Source organism: Rissa tridactyla, chromosome 2 (assembly GCF_028500815.1).
Source record: "Rissa tridactyla isolate bRisTri1 chromosome 2, bRisTri1.patW.cur.20221130, whole genome shotgun sequence".
NCBI lineage: Eukaryota > Metazoa > Chordata > Aves > Charadriiformes > Laridae > Rissa > Rissa tridactyla.
The window spans coordinates 39878281-39896772 of NC_071467.1; the positions used below are offsets into that span (position 1 = coordinate 39878281).

Here is an 18492-nt window from a genome sequence, read left to right on the forward strand (position 1 = left end):
TAGCGGCAGGCAGCTGCCTTTGGGTACTTGGGGTTTTCTCACCCACACAGGAACATTTCAAAGCCATACCGTGTGTTCACCACCTCTGCTCTCACCTACTGATACTCTGGGGAATATCCAATAATAATTATTTGCACTACAGTGATTGAGGTGGTTCTTTCCTACTGAATTTCAGGAAAAAATTTCTGTCTCGTGCTTATGGGAGGAACTGTGGGAAGGCACTGGAAGACTCTTATAATTTGAGTGATTTACCCTTTTCCTTAATGAAAAATAAATGAGCTGCTGATTTGCATGAAAATGGCATCTTGACTATTATCTTCATACCTATTGCCAGGCAAGTTAGTCCAAGTTTAAAGTCATAATTAAACTTGGTGCAGGAAATTAGAGGGAAGCCTACAGTAAGAAATGAGTTCTTTACTGGTAATCGATTAAAATACTTTACTCAGGTGGTATAGAAACTCAAGGGGGATTTCTTCAAGTTGTTCGATTCACACCTTATAGTAATCTGTGCTTCATCAATGAAAAACAGGAAGTAGTTTACATGTCATTTAGATGATGCCATTTTCTCACACTTTTTCTGCACCCTATCTGGACAAACCTCACGTGTTGCATTCCACATTAAACATGTGGTACTTCCAGACATATAACTTCTGCTGCTGCTAGGTATATTCCACAGCCAAGACTTCCCTTTTCATATGCTGAGCACTATCTATTATTTAAAGACAATCTTTCAACTAGAACAAGGTGTTCTGTAACAGCCCATGGAAATTACGACTGGAAATGAAGAATATTTTGCTAGTAGAATGTAAAAGCAGGGGGTGGCATGGGTATATTTTTTTTGAGTTATTTTTCCTGTGAGGGATTACTCATCTGTAGTTTTTAAGCAGAAAAAAAGAAAGGAGAATCATGCCTCCACTGCAATTTCTTTGCCACTGACTTAACTAAGATCAAGATTTCTTCTAGTATTTAGTATTTATGTTGCGTAACTGTTTTTATTATACACCACCTGAGAAGATTTACCCTTGGTTGTCTGCATTATATCTATGGACATGTTTCCACAGGAATGAGGACAAGCTGGCAATTTATGGTAACTTAATGTAAAAGAAAATAAATAATTGAAATAGCATGTAGTGGTAATTTAAATCATATAACATCCCTGCTGTATTTCTTTCTTCATTAAATACTTCAGAATTCATTTTGTTAGTTTAGTGTAGGAGTGAGCGTGCATTTTCAGTTAATTCACACGTTAAGGCTAATGATAAATAGGAGGACACCAACGGGACTGTAAGACCATACGATGTTGTTAGAATAACAAGTTTATCCTTTACATTTCCAGTGTGGGAGAAAGTGGAGTTAGGTATAAGTAGGATAGTAAATTGCTGAGTCTGCATATAATCAACAAGCTCTAGCTGGACAGACTTCTGAAGTCTACAGAAACTGGATCTTGATATGTGTCTCCATTAAATGTTTGCTGGGGTTTTCCTGTGCCACAGCTGGAAGGAGCCTCCTGGATACTCCTAGTGCTATTTCTGTTTACACTTCAACCTCTCCTTTGGTTCATGGTGAGTATCTGCAAGGCGATGAGAGCAGCTGCCAGCAGGGACGAGTCACTCCCTGGCATCAGCCTCCCTGAAACGTGAGCAGCTCCTCAGTGCGAGGAGCAACAGGAACCACTAATTGTCAGCCAGATGTTTTATGGCTTTAGCTGGGCTCCCTGGCTCTCTAGATGTCACCGACCACATTTGAAGACAGCTATGTTAAACTCTTCATCTCTGCAGGAGTCCACACTTGTTTATTTTTAGAAAACTGTTCAGTTGAATGAACACTTACAGAATACATTTTGGTTATGGATCCACTACAATTCTGTGCCTACCAATACGTATAGTCTACGTTTGTCAAAAATTCTGTTGTTTTACCAAAAGCAGTATATCAAAATTATGGGGTTTTGGGTTGCTTGTCCAGATGAACAGAAAGATGCAAATTGCTTTTCAAGCCTTCTCAAAATATTGATAGTCACTGCCATTTTACAGAAATGCCAAAGCCAGGAGAATGCTGTCAGCCTGGCAGCTATGTGCTGTTTCAATGCCAGGAAGTAAAACTTACAATTTTAAAAGTCTGCGTCAAGCATGTTCATCCGTTGGTCAGTAGCAACATATTTTGTTTCAATATCTGAACTCATTATGGCCTAAAGGTAAGATCAGCGAGCGCTAAAGCCCAGTGATGATCTGTGCTGCTGGCTACTGTTTGGAAAGTTTGACAAGGCCTCATTTTTGGTGAAGTATTTTAGGATAGTCATTGTCTGGGGATGTTAGATTCTTGTAATGCCCAACAGAAGCATAGTCCGGGATTTTCCTTCTTGGTCATCTTTTATATTAACCATTTTGTGATAAAAATTCTCTTTTCTAGAAGGTAAATGGACTCAGACACATGGGAAATTGCAATTGATGTAAAGATATTAGCAGTGCGTTTCCCAAAACTGCTTAGTTAAGGAAACATGTATATTTATATATAAAGGCAATCACAGATACAAACATATATGGGTCTCTTGTAATCTAAGCTATTGCTAGTTCTTCATTCCTTTTGCAAAAAATAGCATATTTATAAGAAATTTTTCACTTCTGAACCCACTGTGTAGCTTGGAATATTTAATTATACGTGAAGAAAGAATTCTTTCCTTCTTGTTTAATTCCTAACAGATGCTCAATGGTGTACATAAATGTAATGCCATATGTCAGATAAGGCAATGCAGTACCTTTTCAACTGTGGTAATAATGTATCTTGCTTTACTTAATATCTGTCTAATGATGGCATATGGAGGTTCCTATTGATACCACAGTATGGGGAAACTCTTCCTTTTTTAAAACAGATTCATCCTCCTCTCTGTTCTGAAAGTGAGCTCTGAATACATCTGGCATAGGGAAGAGACAAAAAAAAATTTCTTTGCTTATTAATTTTGTTCTTGTGGTTTCACTTCTGGCATAAAGCTTTCCTTCATGGCGAATGGAAGCCCTTTGCTTTGTTTTTGCTCATGGACAAAAGAGGCTTGAGCTTCCTCATATTGACCTTTTGGCGTTTATTATTATTGTTTTTATAATAAATGCTGAAAACACAATTGTAGGTTTCTGGCAAATCTTCCTCTCTGATTTCACTTTTTTTTTCCTTATGCAATTTGTATGCAACTCAGCTTCCATTCCACAAATTCACATGGAGTTCAGCGCTATCACTTCTGATACCTGTCAATGTCATGTTTGTGAACTAGTATTTAGCAACAATACTGCTATCAGCTGTTTCTCAAAGAAAGTCCAGAAACTACTTAGAAATTTAATAATGATTTTAACAATGCATTTTGCCTAGTCCGCAGACTCAGCTTTATTAAAACCATTCACTACCTCTGACAAGTTAGCAACAAGCTTCTGAGTTCATTTTTAGGAGAAAATGATTCACAAACAGGATAGTGACAGGCTTTTATGATTACAGATTTCACATATTCTGTTCCTTCAAAAGGGCTTATATAGATTGATAGATCTACAAAGAAAGAAATGAAAAAATGAAGGGAAGAGATATAAATAGACTTTTTCATTAGGATGAATGATGGAAGGTATTAACCCCACTACAGCACTGTGCCTTTTACATGTCTTTTTCATTCCTTTTGACCTGCTATCATCTTCCTTCTAAGTAAAAGTTAACTACAGTCTGAAATGTAGGTAAGGTGAGCAATATCTGGAAATAAATGTTTCCTCAAGCATTATTACTGTTCAGAAAAGTGTCCATCAGCTGAAATGTCAGGCTCAAAATCCATTTAAGCACTGCACAGAGGCTAAACAGGCAGCTATTATTAATTTTTAAGTCTGCCTGACGGGTTTCAGACCAAGAACTGAGGTTAACTTGATGCACTGAATATTGCAGAGTATATTTAATTAGGGAGGCTTTGACTCTCAGATGGCTAAGGATTTACTCTGTGAAAACTACTGCAAAAATATGATAGAATAGCTGCATCTACCTAAGAAAAGAAGCTGCCGCATCATAATAAAATGCATAAAATAGCTCTTTCATTGCAGTTTTGTGGACTTTTATCCTAAGGTAATCACTGTCTACTTTTGACCTGTTTTGAAGCACCACTGTGTTTCTCTCTCAAATAAGTTCTTGTTCATTATGCTGCAAGTTAACAACGTGAATTTTTCCAAAATAAGTCCTGTTCTTCTCAAATAATTACCTAACCAAAACATTTTCCTACTGTACCTTACATAGATGTTTCTTCATTTAAAACATATCTGTGGGATTGCTATAAATGATTTAACATTTGTCTTCAATGTATTTATCTGTAAGCACAGAGGACTCTCAAACACAAATGGGCATTAAGACACAAATTGGCGCCAAGTGAGATACTAAAGTGCTATTTAGTTGCCTTCAGCATCTTAAAAAGAAACAAGAAGTAACACACCAGAAATCACTTCCCCCACTGGTTGTAAAATCTCCTAGCTGCATCTATTCTGCTTCTTTGCTCCACTTCCAGCACACCTCTCTCACCTTCTGCCCGAAGCCATTCTCTGCTAACTAAAAAAAAATCTCTTCACACAAGATTCTAGAAGATTATATGTAAAGGTAGAAGTAAGGATGGGAGTCTTGCCTGTTCCTAACAAAGGACATAGAAATTGCAGCATGCTTTCCAGGATGGGTAAGATGATTTTCAACTGTATGTAACAAAACACCAAATAGACATCAGCAGTTCTGGAAGACAAGCAGAAATTAAATGCAGATGCCCAATTCCTGTATGGAGAATGGGTTCTGGGTTGGTTTTGCATACTAGATCACCTTGGCACTTGGTGTGTTTTACTGGTTAATAAATATGTCAACTGTTCTCCATTCTCGGTGACTTAAATTTCCATTGGTATCATATGACACGGAACTCTCGAAAGACAGTAAGGTGGGCTTGCAGTCAGAGGAAAGTGGATTGGGCCTCTGATGTCAAAGACAGACCCTGACCCAACTATTCTGAAGTAGGCACATTTTCTAAGTGAACACGGCCATTAACTTGGCAACAACCCTCTTGTGAGGCCCCGAATATAAACTGCATACACTCCTTAGCAGATGCCTGCATTTTCCAAGAACATGTTGTATTCTTTGGTGGGAGTTTTGTCTTTCTGTCATGCATGCATTTTATGTTTTACATGGATGTGTGAAGCACACTATAAAGGACTAAACAAACCCAACAATAATATAGCATATGTATGCCAGAAGTGAAGAGTCTGTCTTCCCAGGTACAGATATAGCTGTGTTTGCAGGTGGCTGTGCATGTACACACACTACTGCTCTTTTAAAGGCACTATAGTTTGCGTCTTCCCTATCAGTCTGCTGGCCTTCCTAATCATTTAATGAAGCCTCCCTGTTCCAGGAATTTTGTTAGTAATTGTCTCAAACAAAGTTTCCAGATATCCGTATGAAGCCCTAGCTACCCTCATGACTCACCACAGACCTACAGAAAGGACAGTTGTCTCTGGATTCCACTGACTAAAGGCTCCATTTATACATCCCGAATTATAGGGCTGTCTTGCTGCTGCACCATCCTCTGCTGTTACCCGTTCCTGACTAACTGGCAATTCCTGGATTTCCAAGGGAGCATTGTCTGGGCTTTTCCTCTTCCTCAAGGCCTACTTTTCACGTTCCTTCTCCAAGTGTTCACGTTTCTCTTTTGCAGCACCAGTCTTTGTGGCGGCTCCTTGCGCCTTTCCACAGTACACTATGTGCACAACACGCTCATGACTCCTTCCCACTCAGCTTTATCTGAGATTCTCTTTGATATATTTTCCTCCTATTAGAAACCTAAATGGCAGTGTTAAAATAGATTTGACATTAATGTCTGTTGCATTATGATGGAGAACTGAACATGGTACAGTTTGTAGCAATGGAAAAGTATTCTGTTTATGGTCCTTCACACTGTTTTCAATCAAAAAGTATATTTTTCCATCACAGACATGAATTACTTGAATTATGTTTTCAATAAGATTTTCCAGATATTATCAAATGCTTTCCTACAAACTGAATTGATTTTTTCTAGTATATTTATTTCATCCGCTAGTGTTATTCTGTGAATAAACAAAACAACTAAGTTAAGATTTATGAATAAAAGTTTTTGAATAAATATTTGATTGTGTATTATTTATCCTATAGCCATAAAATGGTATTGGCATTTGTTCCTGTTTTTTTTTTTTTCTTTTCCTAGGGGTGGATATTTTACTACTTAATTCCTCATATATGAGAGGGAGTAACTGAAATTATCACACATTCTCCTTTTTTTTAAATAGACTTGTTCTGGTATTTGCTTCTCTTTGGTCATCCAATATCATTCCAGTCTCAGTACTTCTTTTACCAATCCCTTTGGTTGTCAGGTGGGTATGGTGAGCTTGTCAGGCAATTCTCACAGTCTCTTTTCACACAGCATGCTACCAGAATGTTCAACATATTCAGATTTTTCCAAAGCCCATTTAATGACTTTCAATAAATTCTTTTTGAAAGCTGTTTACCTTTTCAAACTTTTTCAACAATATGGTTATGTATAAAAGGGTTTTCTTGATAAGGGCAGGTTAAGAACTCGGGGTCAGCATTTCAGATGCATGATCTCGTTACTTGTAGGTGTTGAACGGGGTCTATTTAATTATTGATCACAGTGAAACTGTACACTCTAAATGGCTTGATGTGTTGTCTGCATTAACTTTACTGCTGATAAAACTGCCATTTGGAAAAACAGACTAAATCTTTTCAGGAGATTTGATTCAAATTTAAATGTACATAAATAAAAACTTATATGTATACACAACACAGATCACACGCTTTTCAGCAGTATGAGCAGCTCATGCAAACAGTTCACAGACCCCTATGAACAAGTTTATTAAGTACAATTCTGACACCTAAATAAGGAGGTAGTACCTAAATAAGTATGTGTTTGAGCAAAATTGGTTGTTTACATGAATGCCAGACTCTGCTATTTTTCAAACTTTGTTCTTCGCCTTGGTAGTTAATGCAAGACTGTCTCACCCCAGGTACTGTGGCTCCAGAGATGGAGAGGTGTGTATAAGTACTTACAGCTGTCCTCTTCCTCCATGAAAATACTGATCACGTAACAGGCATACACAAATCCAATCAGCTGCATGAAAGAGGAGAAAAAGCAATCATTAGAACACATGGAATACTTATTAAGCTTTTATTACAATGCTGTATAAATACAGCTATCAATCACAGCTATGTTTAGAAAAGATCTGCTTCCATTTCCTGAATTCGGATGTAAATTTCAGTGCAAGTGTTCACAAACAGCTAAATTAAAGAGACTATCTCTCTTTTGTTCCTGTTGTATTATATTTTAAAATCTTTTCCTAGCTCCACTGAGATCAGTATTGATAAACATTACTATTGAGTAATACTGGTGGAAAACACTTGGACCTTGGTGTTCAGCTATTACTTACATTCCTTTGCTTGTTCTTACATGACTTTGTCCACCTGAACATGGGCCCTCTAAGCACCTAATTACATATTAAAAAGATGAAATATTTATTAGAGTATAGAATTAAGTCATATTAAAGTTTGTATGCAATCCACAAGAGATGTCTTTTTGTGTTGCATAAAATGTCCCAGTGAAGAAATGGTTGGCAAAAGCTTAATTTGATATGTGAAATGTCATGACGTAGCTGAACGGTAAAGCTGGGTTATGATTCATCAGCGTCAGGAATCACCTTATCAGAAGGGCTTATCAGTAAATCACATTAGTTATTCAAGAAATGAGCAGACTCATTTCCCCAAAGGACAACGCCTGCAGAATCATGCCATTATTTTAACAGCGGCTCCCACAAAAACATCCTCCTCAATCCAGATCTGTGTCACTTGTGCCACTGAGAGGAAGTGATCAAGATCTTTAGGATCAGGGAATGGAAACTCCTCTCGTTTGCCTTCCATATAGACGTAGGTTTTCTTATGACCACCACCAAAGAAGAAGAAAATCCCACTGGGCAAGGAAACCTATTAAACTGCATTGCCCAGACTTGTCCATGCTTGAGAAAATATTGTTGGTGCAGCTGTACAAAATTCGTGCTATCTGAAAGCCTTGAAAAGACTGTTCATGAGAGATTTCTAAAATAACCCAGAGATTAGTTTTAAAAAAACTCCTTTTTCTCCAGTCCATTCAAAAAATCTAATTAAAATAGTTCGTTTAAGGGTGTCACGGATCAACCGTCTGAAAAAGAGGTAATTTAATAGTATCTAGACAGGTATAAGCTCCTTCAGAGGCATGGAAATCATTCCAACCTGCTTTCTGGTTGGACTGCACGAGGAGCTTTACAAGCAGCGCCAAGAGCCTCTCTGCAGACAAAAGCTTGTCCACACAAGGGAATTCAGGGAAGTTAAGATGAATTAACTAAAGCTGTGAAATCAATGCACATAAGATAAAGTACATTAAATCCCTGTGTGGCCTTTCCCATTCAGAAATAAAGTGGCCTTGGTTCACTGTAGCTTAATCCTCCTCCAAGGGATTAATCTTCCCCACGGAGAATTAAGCTACAGTACGCTAAAGCTGAGTTACTCGTGAATGGGAGCTGTCTCAGCGCTGACGCACAGTCCTGTTGGAGCTTCCTCTCCAGGGCATTCACCTCGCTGGTGTTTTGGGAAAGTGAGTTTAATCCAACTTTCCTCTCGCTCTGAGCAGATTGCAGTATTGGCAACTTCCTTGGCTTTTTTCGGGATCCAGGTTCCTGGGGTGGTATTGCTGCAGCCTCTATCAGGTGGACACCACCTTGTTGTATGGATGCTCTGAGCCAGCCAAATGCAAACCAGCTCCGGAGGAGGCACTCGCTGGAGGTGGCTAGGACCACGCTGTGCCTGAGCTACCAAGCCCCGTTGTGCCCGGTGTCATGGTGACTGTAGCTGGAGGGGATCCAAAGCCACGGTGGGGCTGGCTGGCTCAGAGCGAGCCCACAGTTGCCTGCTGTCCTCTGTGTGGGTGGGGAAGAGGAGTCCAGCCTCCCATTACTAATGAAAATGACATCTTGTGGTTCTGCAGCCCTGCACCTCCAGGACCAGCACTGGCTTACAGACTCCTTGACAGATCAAGCACAATTTCCCCCTAAACTTCACAGTTTTCGGCTTGACAACTGAAGCAATATGATATAAAGGCTTCCATCCAAGGGATCAAAAATCTAATTGTACTTGAGGTATATTTCTTGTGCCACTCAAACATTACATGTAGATTAAATAATTATTGCATTAAGTACCACACAAATACCAGAAAACAGGTGGCTTTTCATGAGGGAATGTCACCTGTTTATTTACAATAGATTTCTGGTTCACCATTCGTGTTATGCAATTTGACTGTGTAAGCCACTTGGTTTTGTTTCTTTTCCCTAAACATGACTGAAATATTTTGAAGAGTAAAACTGCTGCCTAAATAATGGACTTGATACAAATGAATTGTAGTAGAGCTTGTAGGTTAAATGCTTGTGAAGGAAGATCAAATATTTAGAATTATTTACCATTTCCCAATTGTGTATTTCTTTCTTTTGTCTTCTTTAGTATTCTGTACTAAATTAACTTCACTTTTTTGAACACAATTCCTTCTTTATGTATACATGTGTACTCCGTATCCATGCATATTATATAAAACATCTATCTGCCAGGGCTTCCAGCAAATTTCTCACACACGTCTAAGGTGTTGGACAGGTGGATAAAGCACAGAAAGAGACTTCCACTCTAATGTGTAATAAGCCACCTGACACAAAGAAGAAAGCCACAGGGAAAAATATTCTAAGAGGTCTTATGTCCAAAAAAGTATGATTGTTTTAACAATTTTAAAAGCTTACATGTTGCTCTTTCAGCAGATCTTCTTAAAGTAAATCTTTTCACACTCTCTTCAGTGTTTGAAACACACTTTGTCTAAGCTATGAGCTTCTTACAAAATCAGCAGCCTCTCTCTGCTTCTCAGCATTTCTTTATATTCCTTAGCATTAGGAGATAAATATTCCTCGGTCAGATAGAAATCACTGCCACCTTTTGTGTTTATGGCATATACTTTTTAAAAATATATCATTTCCCCCCATCTGTTTAGTTATTAGTACCAGGAGAAATACAAAAAATGTATTCACCCTCTCTCATTTTCATGGTCTTTTTTGGGGAAAAAGAAAGATCAGGTCTCTAATCACGCCAGGAGGTATCATAACCCATCATATTCCAAGAATATATTTCTGTAATTAAATGGGAAAATGCACATTTCTGAAAGAATAAAGCAACAGAGGAAAAAGAGCCCTTTAGCATCAATTGTCAGGTATTGCTGGTCAGAGGCGGACAACAATGTTTGGCTTGTAACTAACATACTGGTAATTACAGCTGGGTAACTGATATCTACAGTACAATTAACACGAATTGATAAAGTGGGAATATACCCTTCTGCAGACGAGACCTGTTTCCAGATCCTTAAACTGAGTTACAGCCACCATAGTGTGAATATTTTTATAAATGAATTAATTAAAACCTCTTCTTTTGCTTTATTGATGGACACACTAATAAAATATTTATTCCACCAAATTACTTTTGCTATCTTGATTAACCCAGCTGCTGTTTAATTAATAACGTTATGCTCATGTGAACCTATCTAGCCATCATGTTAATTGCCAATTTGCAGTGAGCTGACTGATGTGTACTGCCCAGTTTCTTGATATTGGAAATGATGGCAATTGGCCTGGCACCAAGTGATAGACTTAAATGTGTGTTTCCTGATAACTAAAGAAAATGTGATGCAAATGAGCTGGAAGATACTTAATTTGCTCATCTTGGGTTTCAGTAATTGTTCAAAGGGACCAACGAAGTGGTTGGAACAGGATGTCCAAAGCATCAAAGGTCACTAGCAACTGAAAGTGTAAATGGGAACCTCTGGCTTGATCCAGAGAGCAATTTGGACCAAGGTGGGCCCACCAAGGTGGGCTTGTCTTGACAGTGTTGAGTTTTAAGGCATGGAAACCTTCTGGGATCCCTGCCTGTCTTACCTGCAGAGCCCAGTCTAGTAAACTGTCTCAGAAGACACTTGTCAATGCTATTCTGCAGAAACTAAAACGGGAAACTGCGGGAAGAGGCTGTTGTCCCCTGCTGTCATCCAGCTACACAGTGGTTATGGTACACATCTTACTCTGGATATATCCCAGTATCCCACCACCCCCACCATAAAAAATTTCTTCCTTGTGTCCAATCTAAATCTACCCTCTTTCAATTTAACACTGTTGCCCCTTGTCCTCTCACTACAGAGGACTGCAAAAAGCCCCTCTCCTTCTTTCTTATAAGCCCCCTTTATGTATTGAAAGGCCACAATAAGGTCTACCTGGAGCTAAATAACCCCAGTTCTCTCAGTCCTCTTACAATTCTCATGACCCTCCTCTGCACCCACTCAAACATATCCATATCTTTCTTGTGCTGGGGACCTCAGAGCCAGATGCAGTACTCTAGGTGGGGTCTCACAAGGGTGGAGTAGAAGGGCAGAATCACGTCCTTCAACCTGGTAGCCACGCATCTTATGATGCAGCTCATGTACAGTTTTTCATCCACCAGGATCCCCAAGTCCTTCTCAACAGGGCTGCTCTCAATTCATTCATCCCCCAGGACCTTGCACTTGGCCTTGTTGAACTTCATGATGTTCTCACAGGCCCACTCCTTGAGCCTGCCAAGGTCCCTCTGGGTGGCATCTCTTCCCTCTAGCATATCAACTGCACCACTCAGGTTGGTGTCATCAGCAAACTTGCTGAGGGTGCACTAAATCCCACTGTCATTAATGAAGATACAAAATAGCATTGGACCCCTGAGGGATACCACTTGTTACTGTTTCCTACTTGGATATTAAGCCATAACTCTTTGGATACGGCCATCCAGAATTTTCAGAACCACCAGTATTTTTGTACCAAACCTCCCATTTCTTCAATGACTAGTTGATAAATGTTGCTCACGTTCTCCAAATCACAGCAATGAACAGGCTCAGGGTGCAGGAAACAGTTGTCACCTATGCTCATTTGGCAGAGACTTCAGTGTGAAGTGCACAAAGGGATTTCTTATTAGTGGAACATGGGTACATTTATATGATGCTATTATCAAGGCTTTTGATGCATAATTTATTTTCTGCTGATAGCCTTAGGTAGAAATGAAGTAGTAGTCTCTGTTATTTTTCTCCCGTGCAGTATAGTCTCTAGAGGACCTAAATGCTTTAGTCTAACTAAAATCTCTAGGCTTAAGCTATGGACGTCTGCATGAAATATAAATGCCCAGTTTAATAGAATTGAAATTAGATTATATAATTGTCTGTCATTAAACTGTAAAAAAAACTATGAAAACATGTAAGAAATTAACAACCCAATCATCTGGGCAAATATATGCTGTGCCATGTAATTGCTTTAATAAATGAATATTGCTAGAATATATCCTATTAAAAAGAAGAACCAAGCTGAGTGTAAAATGTATATTTACTTGCAAATTAATGTATTTTAATAGTTACCAGTAAATGTGGATTAACCTTTCCTTAGGAAAACAAGGACAAATGCAAAATAAAATTAGAAGTGATTATTTAAATCAAGGCTATTGTCTTCAGACTGAAATATTTTTGATTAAAATTGATGATTTAGATTATTTTGATTTAAATCTTTCTGTTTGGCTTTGTCATCATCAGCTGTGGCCTTTAATACACGCTCAGAGTACCTGATTACTTTCTTATCTATCTGCTTCACACACCACAGTTGCCCTGTTTCAAAGGAGAAATGAGTATATACCGGGTATTTAAGATAACATGAAGCTGTGCCCTAGGCTATCAGGTTAATCTTCAAGGTCAGATGTACAATAGGACACTTATCACTGCTAAGCTACCACCCAGAGTTTTGTAGGGATCTCGTTACAACAAGATAGAACCATCCAAGTAAACTAGGTAAACATTCAGTAGTCCTGGCTCCCAGAGGACGTATACGAAATTATAGGTAAACTAGATTTGGAAGATTCATCAAATCAAAAAGATAAGACAACTGTGCTTCACGTCCTTCTTTGTACACACCCAGTCCACCCAGATTGTCATCTCATTGAATATGGCTTTTTCTTGACTTCTTTTTTGCTGATGACAGCTGAAGAACATTATTTCCTAACTATCTCTGTAGTCATTCAGAAGTGCAACCTGGTGAACACAATTCCTGTTTCCTGCAAGGTGTTTCACTATTACCCAATTTCCCACAAAGACTGAGGGAGTATGAAAGGAGAAGGAACTTTTAAAATTTAATGTTTATGTATAAAAAGGGTGTAGGATACAAAGCTTGACAAGACGCCTTTCACTTATAAAATGGAAACTGTGTAGCAAGAGTGAATTTACTGAATGAGAAGATAAAAACGCATTAAATTAGAAAACATCTTGACTATTACTATCTCCTGAGAGCTAACAAATTCTGAGGAAAAAGCAAAATATGAGTAGTTCATCTTCTTAGTAACCTACTTGCCACTAACATTTTTAATACTCTGCAAAGAGGACTGCAAAGCCTTTTTCTTCCATTAAAGACTAGAAAGGCATTAAATCAGAATGGGAGATACACAAGAGAAACAGGATATTATTCCAGCATCTGTGTGTATACATGAATCAGCAATATAGAAACATGACTAAGATTATCAGGCACAAAGACATTATAACTCCACGTATTTCAAGACAATGACAAAGGAACCAGGACCATAATCAAGAGTAGTATAATCATAATAACCATTCACTATAACTGCATGATTATATACTATATACTATTCTATATTGTTATCCAATTATATGACTGTATATAATTATGCATTATAACTGCTTGATTGTATACATTTGATAAGAAATATATTGTAATACTATATAATTATAGACAATTTAAAAACTGAATGCAATTTTTTGAATTAAAGAAGAGACAGTCTCAAAGGTATATTCTCATTTTCTAGAACTAAATGATCACAGAATCACGTAATCACGGAATTTTTCAGAGTTGGAAGGGACCTCTAGAGATCATCTAGTCCAACTTCCCTGCTAAAGCAGGATTGCCTAGAGCACATTACTCAGGACTGCATCCAGGCGGGTCTTGAAAGTCTCCAGAGAAGGGGACTCCACAATCTCCCTGGGCAGCCTGTTCCAGTGCTCTGTCACTCTCACCGTAAAGAAGTTTTTCCTCATATTTGATCGGAACTTCCCATGTGCCAGCTTGTGCCTGTTACCCCTCATCCTGTTACTGGGAACCACTGAAAAGATTCTGGCTCCATCCTCCTTCAACCCACCCTTTAGATACTTGTAAACATTAATAAGGTCTCTCCTCAGCCTTCCCTTCTCCAGGCTAAAGAGTCCCAGCTCTCTCAGCCTTTCCTCATAAGGGAGATGCTCCAATCCCTCACTCATCTTTGTTGCCCTACGCTGGACTCTCTCCAGTAGTTCCCCATCTCTCTTGAACTGGGGAGCCCAGAACTGGACACAGTATTCCAGTTGTGGTCTCACCAGTGCAGAGTAGCGGGGGAGAATGACCTCCCTTGACCTGCTGGCCACACTCTTCCCTATGCAGCCCAGAATTCCGTTGGCCTTCTTGGCGACAAGGGCACATTGCTGGCTCATGGATAATGATGAAATGCACATTTTACAGTGGTAGCAGTAGGAGCCTCAACCTGAAAATACTTAGAAATCTACAACCATAAATGCAGACAAACAACTGAAAAAATGACCAGAAAAAATAGCAGAATATGGTAGCAGCAATGTGTGAAGTATACAATCTCGTCCCAGCATTATTTTTTTTTTCCTTTCCTTCGTCTTCCTAAAATCTATTGGATTTGATTGAATAAAATTCAGGCTTAAGGGGCATTGTCTACCAATTTCATTAGCACGACCCAGAGCCAGTCTGGTCCAACTGTGCTATTTACAGCTGTAGTGGAGAAATCCCAGAGGCTACAACTCTGGTAGGCCTTAAAGTATGTTAAGGGCTCTAAAAGTGGGTGGCAGGAACTTACAGGTACTTTTCCTTTATATTGATCAAGGAGAAACAAGTGAACAGAGATACTAAAATAACTGTCTATTCTTAAAATACATATAGGTTGCTGTTGGCTAATACTGCAGGAGATAATTCCTCTTGAATGCCTTCGACCTAACACTGGGAGGGGAAAAGACTATACCCGTTAGCTACCGTGCTTTTTGAAGTCCTACCCTGTATCTGCTCTTCACAAATCCTAGTCTCCACAGTGTCCCTTTGTCTTTAACTTAAAAATTGTATTTGACAATCTAATTTCCCCAGGTCAAGATCAGAACCATTTCTACCTGCCCTCGGTCTGGGAATTTTTCTCCAAAAGCATAGATACATAACTACCCCTAATGCCCACTTGCCCAAAAGGACGTTACCAGTGAAGAGGGAGGAATGTCGTGTTATGCTGCCAAGTCCCAACTTGGTTAGAGTTGAGAAAAACAAGTGAGAACATTGCGTATTCTCTTTCCCTCTCTTCCGCTCACAAGTGTTTAGCTTACTTACGGCTTATTCTCCCTGCTTTGTTTTTGTTGTAGAATCTTTAGGAAAAAATTTATCTGTTCTGAGAACAGAAAGTTGGAGGATTTGGAACAAACTCTTTAATACAGACTCCTGTATAATTCTGTAGGTCACAGAATTTCATCTAGGTACTCTGGTAGCCCAGATAACATCCCTCACAGATTAAGCTGGGGTACTCATGCTCCAGATGATTTACCTCCACAGAAGGGATCTGGGAACCTTTGTCCTTCACTCATGCAAGAGAAGGGAATAAGCCCCAAGCATTAATCCTGTTTATTTGGTTGTCTATTATGTGATAGACGTCTAAGTTTTGAATCTACATTTTGAATAAAATGAAATTCTCAATATGTACTAACACTGTACACAGTATTTAAACATGACTGGCTAAAGTGCTTTATCTTGTAACATATTAATTGCTTGTTAATGATTTAAATAAATACAGTGAAAGTCAATAGTGTAAAATAAAGCCAACCTCAAACCTTGAAACTTAAAGAACAGAACAACGGAAAGGGAAGGAGATGAGTGTGGTAAAGTGGAAGAGGGAGAGAAGGAAGATCTACACTTGAAGAAATTGTACCGAAATCACAGGAAAAGAGCTGGATAAAGAAGCACGACTTTCTTTAGATCTAGTTTTCCTCCTGTGTGCAAAGAATTAAAAGTTTTCCAAAGAATGGTGTCAAAGTTCTCATATTTAGGTTAATGACTAATTACCTTATCAGCTAAATAACACCAAGTGAGAAAACCATTTACATCTAATTTTACAATAAGCAGACAGAAAGATGGCCTGCCTTTATTTCTGTAAATCTGAATTTGTGTTATTTGTTTTTATATTTTCTAAATAACTACTTTTGTTTGCTTTTACCTTAACTTGCCAGTGTGAAAGATAATTTCAGAGCTACGTGCAGATGATACGATATTTCACGTCTTTTGATAAAGCAAAGAAATTCAGGTTTGATTGCATCTTGTAACCCAAAGTGTTTCTTCAAGGTGTCCATCAGGTAGTGACTTCACCTCCACGAAGTTGCACATACCACTTTGGAAGCTGGTAATGAAATCAGACACAGAATGAAAGAAATGTCTGCCAGTGACTACAGCCTGTGTACATCTCTTTGGCATCTGACAAGGTACTTGGGAAGGTTTCTGAATCCCAGGGAAACTGATTATGCATGTAGGAAGTTCCAAAGTAGCTCTTTTCAGAACAGCAGCATATTGCAAATCTTGGCCATTTTTTATGCTAATACTCCTTTTAAAATTCTTCCACTGCTTATACTGCAATTATGAAAGATGTCCTTTGTTGATAGAATGCCAAAAGATATTTTTCCCCCCCTTATTAGATCAGAAGGCACATAATGAGAGTATTATTTCCTCTTACTTGTGGCAATAGGCACAGAGAATGCATTTTAACTCCAACAATGCATTACAATCTGTAAGAATTACTTATTTTCTTCTGAATCATTTCTTTCCCTTCATGCACCATGTAAATAACACATGCATGAAACTATTATATCACTATGAGGAGAGACAGACAAACTGTGGCACAGAAATAGAAAGAACTAGTTCAAGATTTCAGTGGGTGACAGTGAGTGTAAGAACAGAATTACTACAGCCTGATCCCCATTATTCTCTAACCTCCTTTATAGATACTTTTAAAATTCCTAGATAATAATAGCTAAGACTGAACACATACATGATTATTCTAGCTCCTGTTAATCCACAAACACACCTTGAAAATTGTATGAAAAATAATGCAAAGCTTTCACTAACAACAATTTTGCCAGAACAGACCTCAGGGAAAAATAGAACAACAAAAGTCAACCTGCAGATAAAACCTAAGCCATCACATTAACTCATGTTAGGGAATGTAATATGATCGAATGAACTGCAAATTAAGATTTAATCTCTACCCACACCAGGCTGCTCATATTAGCCCCCCCAGTGGAACCTTCAGAGAGGATTTTCAGGAGTGGTAGACACAGAAATGCAACTCAGAAGTAAGCTCCAAAGCCTGAAAGACATGCACCAGCTTAGACCTGGCACTAATTAAATCAAAGGGAAGAAAAAGTCTTCAATAATAACCAAGAGCTGGTTAAAATTCACAAGAGTGTAGAAATTACATAAAGCAGCCCGGATGAGCACAGATTGTCTGAGAACTTTTCTTATAATCTAGTCTGCAGGGGGAGCTGGAAAAGCAGCATACAGTATTTCTCTCTGTGGATCTCAATTCCAAATTATTTTTGGACATTGCACAGCTCAATTTTCTTTTCCTAGTAACATTTTGTTCAATACAGACAAGGAAAATCATAAAAAGTAATAATGTTGATATTTTTTTCTTGGATGTGTAAATATATACTGGAAATTCTTAAAATCTTATCTTCCTTAGAGGACCACAGATGACAAATCTGTCTGTTCTCGGCAAAGAAAGTTTACCTCCATCTTTAAGAAGGTAAGAAAAGACAGACCTGGCAAACAGCTGATGGCTTTTGATTCTTGAAAATGAAAAATGAAACAAATCACTTCTATGTCCACCAGACTTCGATACTGTTTTGCCTTTTTGTGTGTGTTTGTTGAAATGCTACAGCCATGAACAAGAATATATCACAGATAGAAGAGGTGAAGATAAGAAACTCCTTCCTGATCACCAATTTGTTTTTCCTAATCAATTTCTATCTCACAGGATATTTAGCAGATTATCTACCACGTGTGCTTTCACTTGTGTATGAATGTGCCATATTCAAACCACTGAACAAATGACTCGATTTTGAGCCACAGTTGATCTGGTTTTGCTCTTTGGAAGAAACAATGCTATAATCAGAAATGTGGCTGGATGTATATGTTTGGCAGGTAACACAGCAGCCTCTTCACTCAGCTGTAACGCCAAAACTGTGCAACACAAAGGACTCTACAATAGCAATGCAGGTCATTTTGAACAACCCTTGTTTGGTAGTTGGTTTTCTTTTATGGA

The 18492-nt window shown here is 38.4% G+C and overlaps 1 protein-coding gene across 1 annotated transcript in view; it reads right to left on the reverse strand.

Moving 5' to 3' along the window:
* Positions 1-18492, reverse strand: part of NKAIN3 (sodium/potassium transporting ATPase interacting 3) — a 375633-nt gene that overhangs the window by 18819 nt on the left and 338322 nt on the right. Inside the window, exon 5 of the mRNA XM_054189416.1 lies at positions 7081-7141. Coding sequence (XP_054045391.1) covers positions 7081-7141 — 61 coding nt within the window. The remainder of the gene's footprint in view (positions 1-7080; positions 7142-18492) is intronic.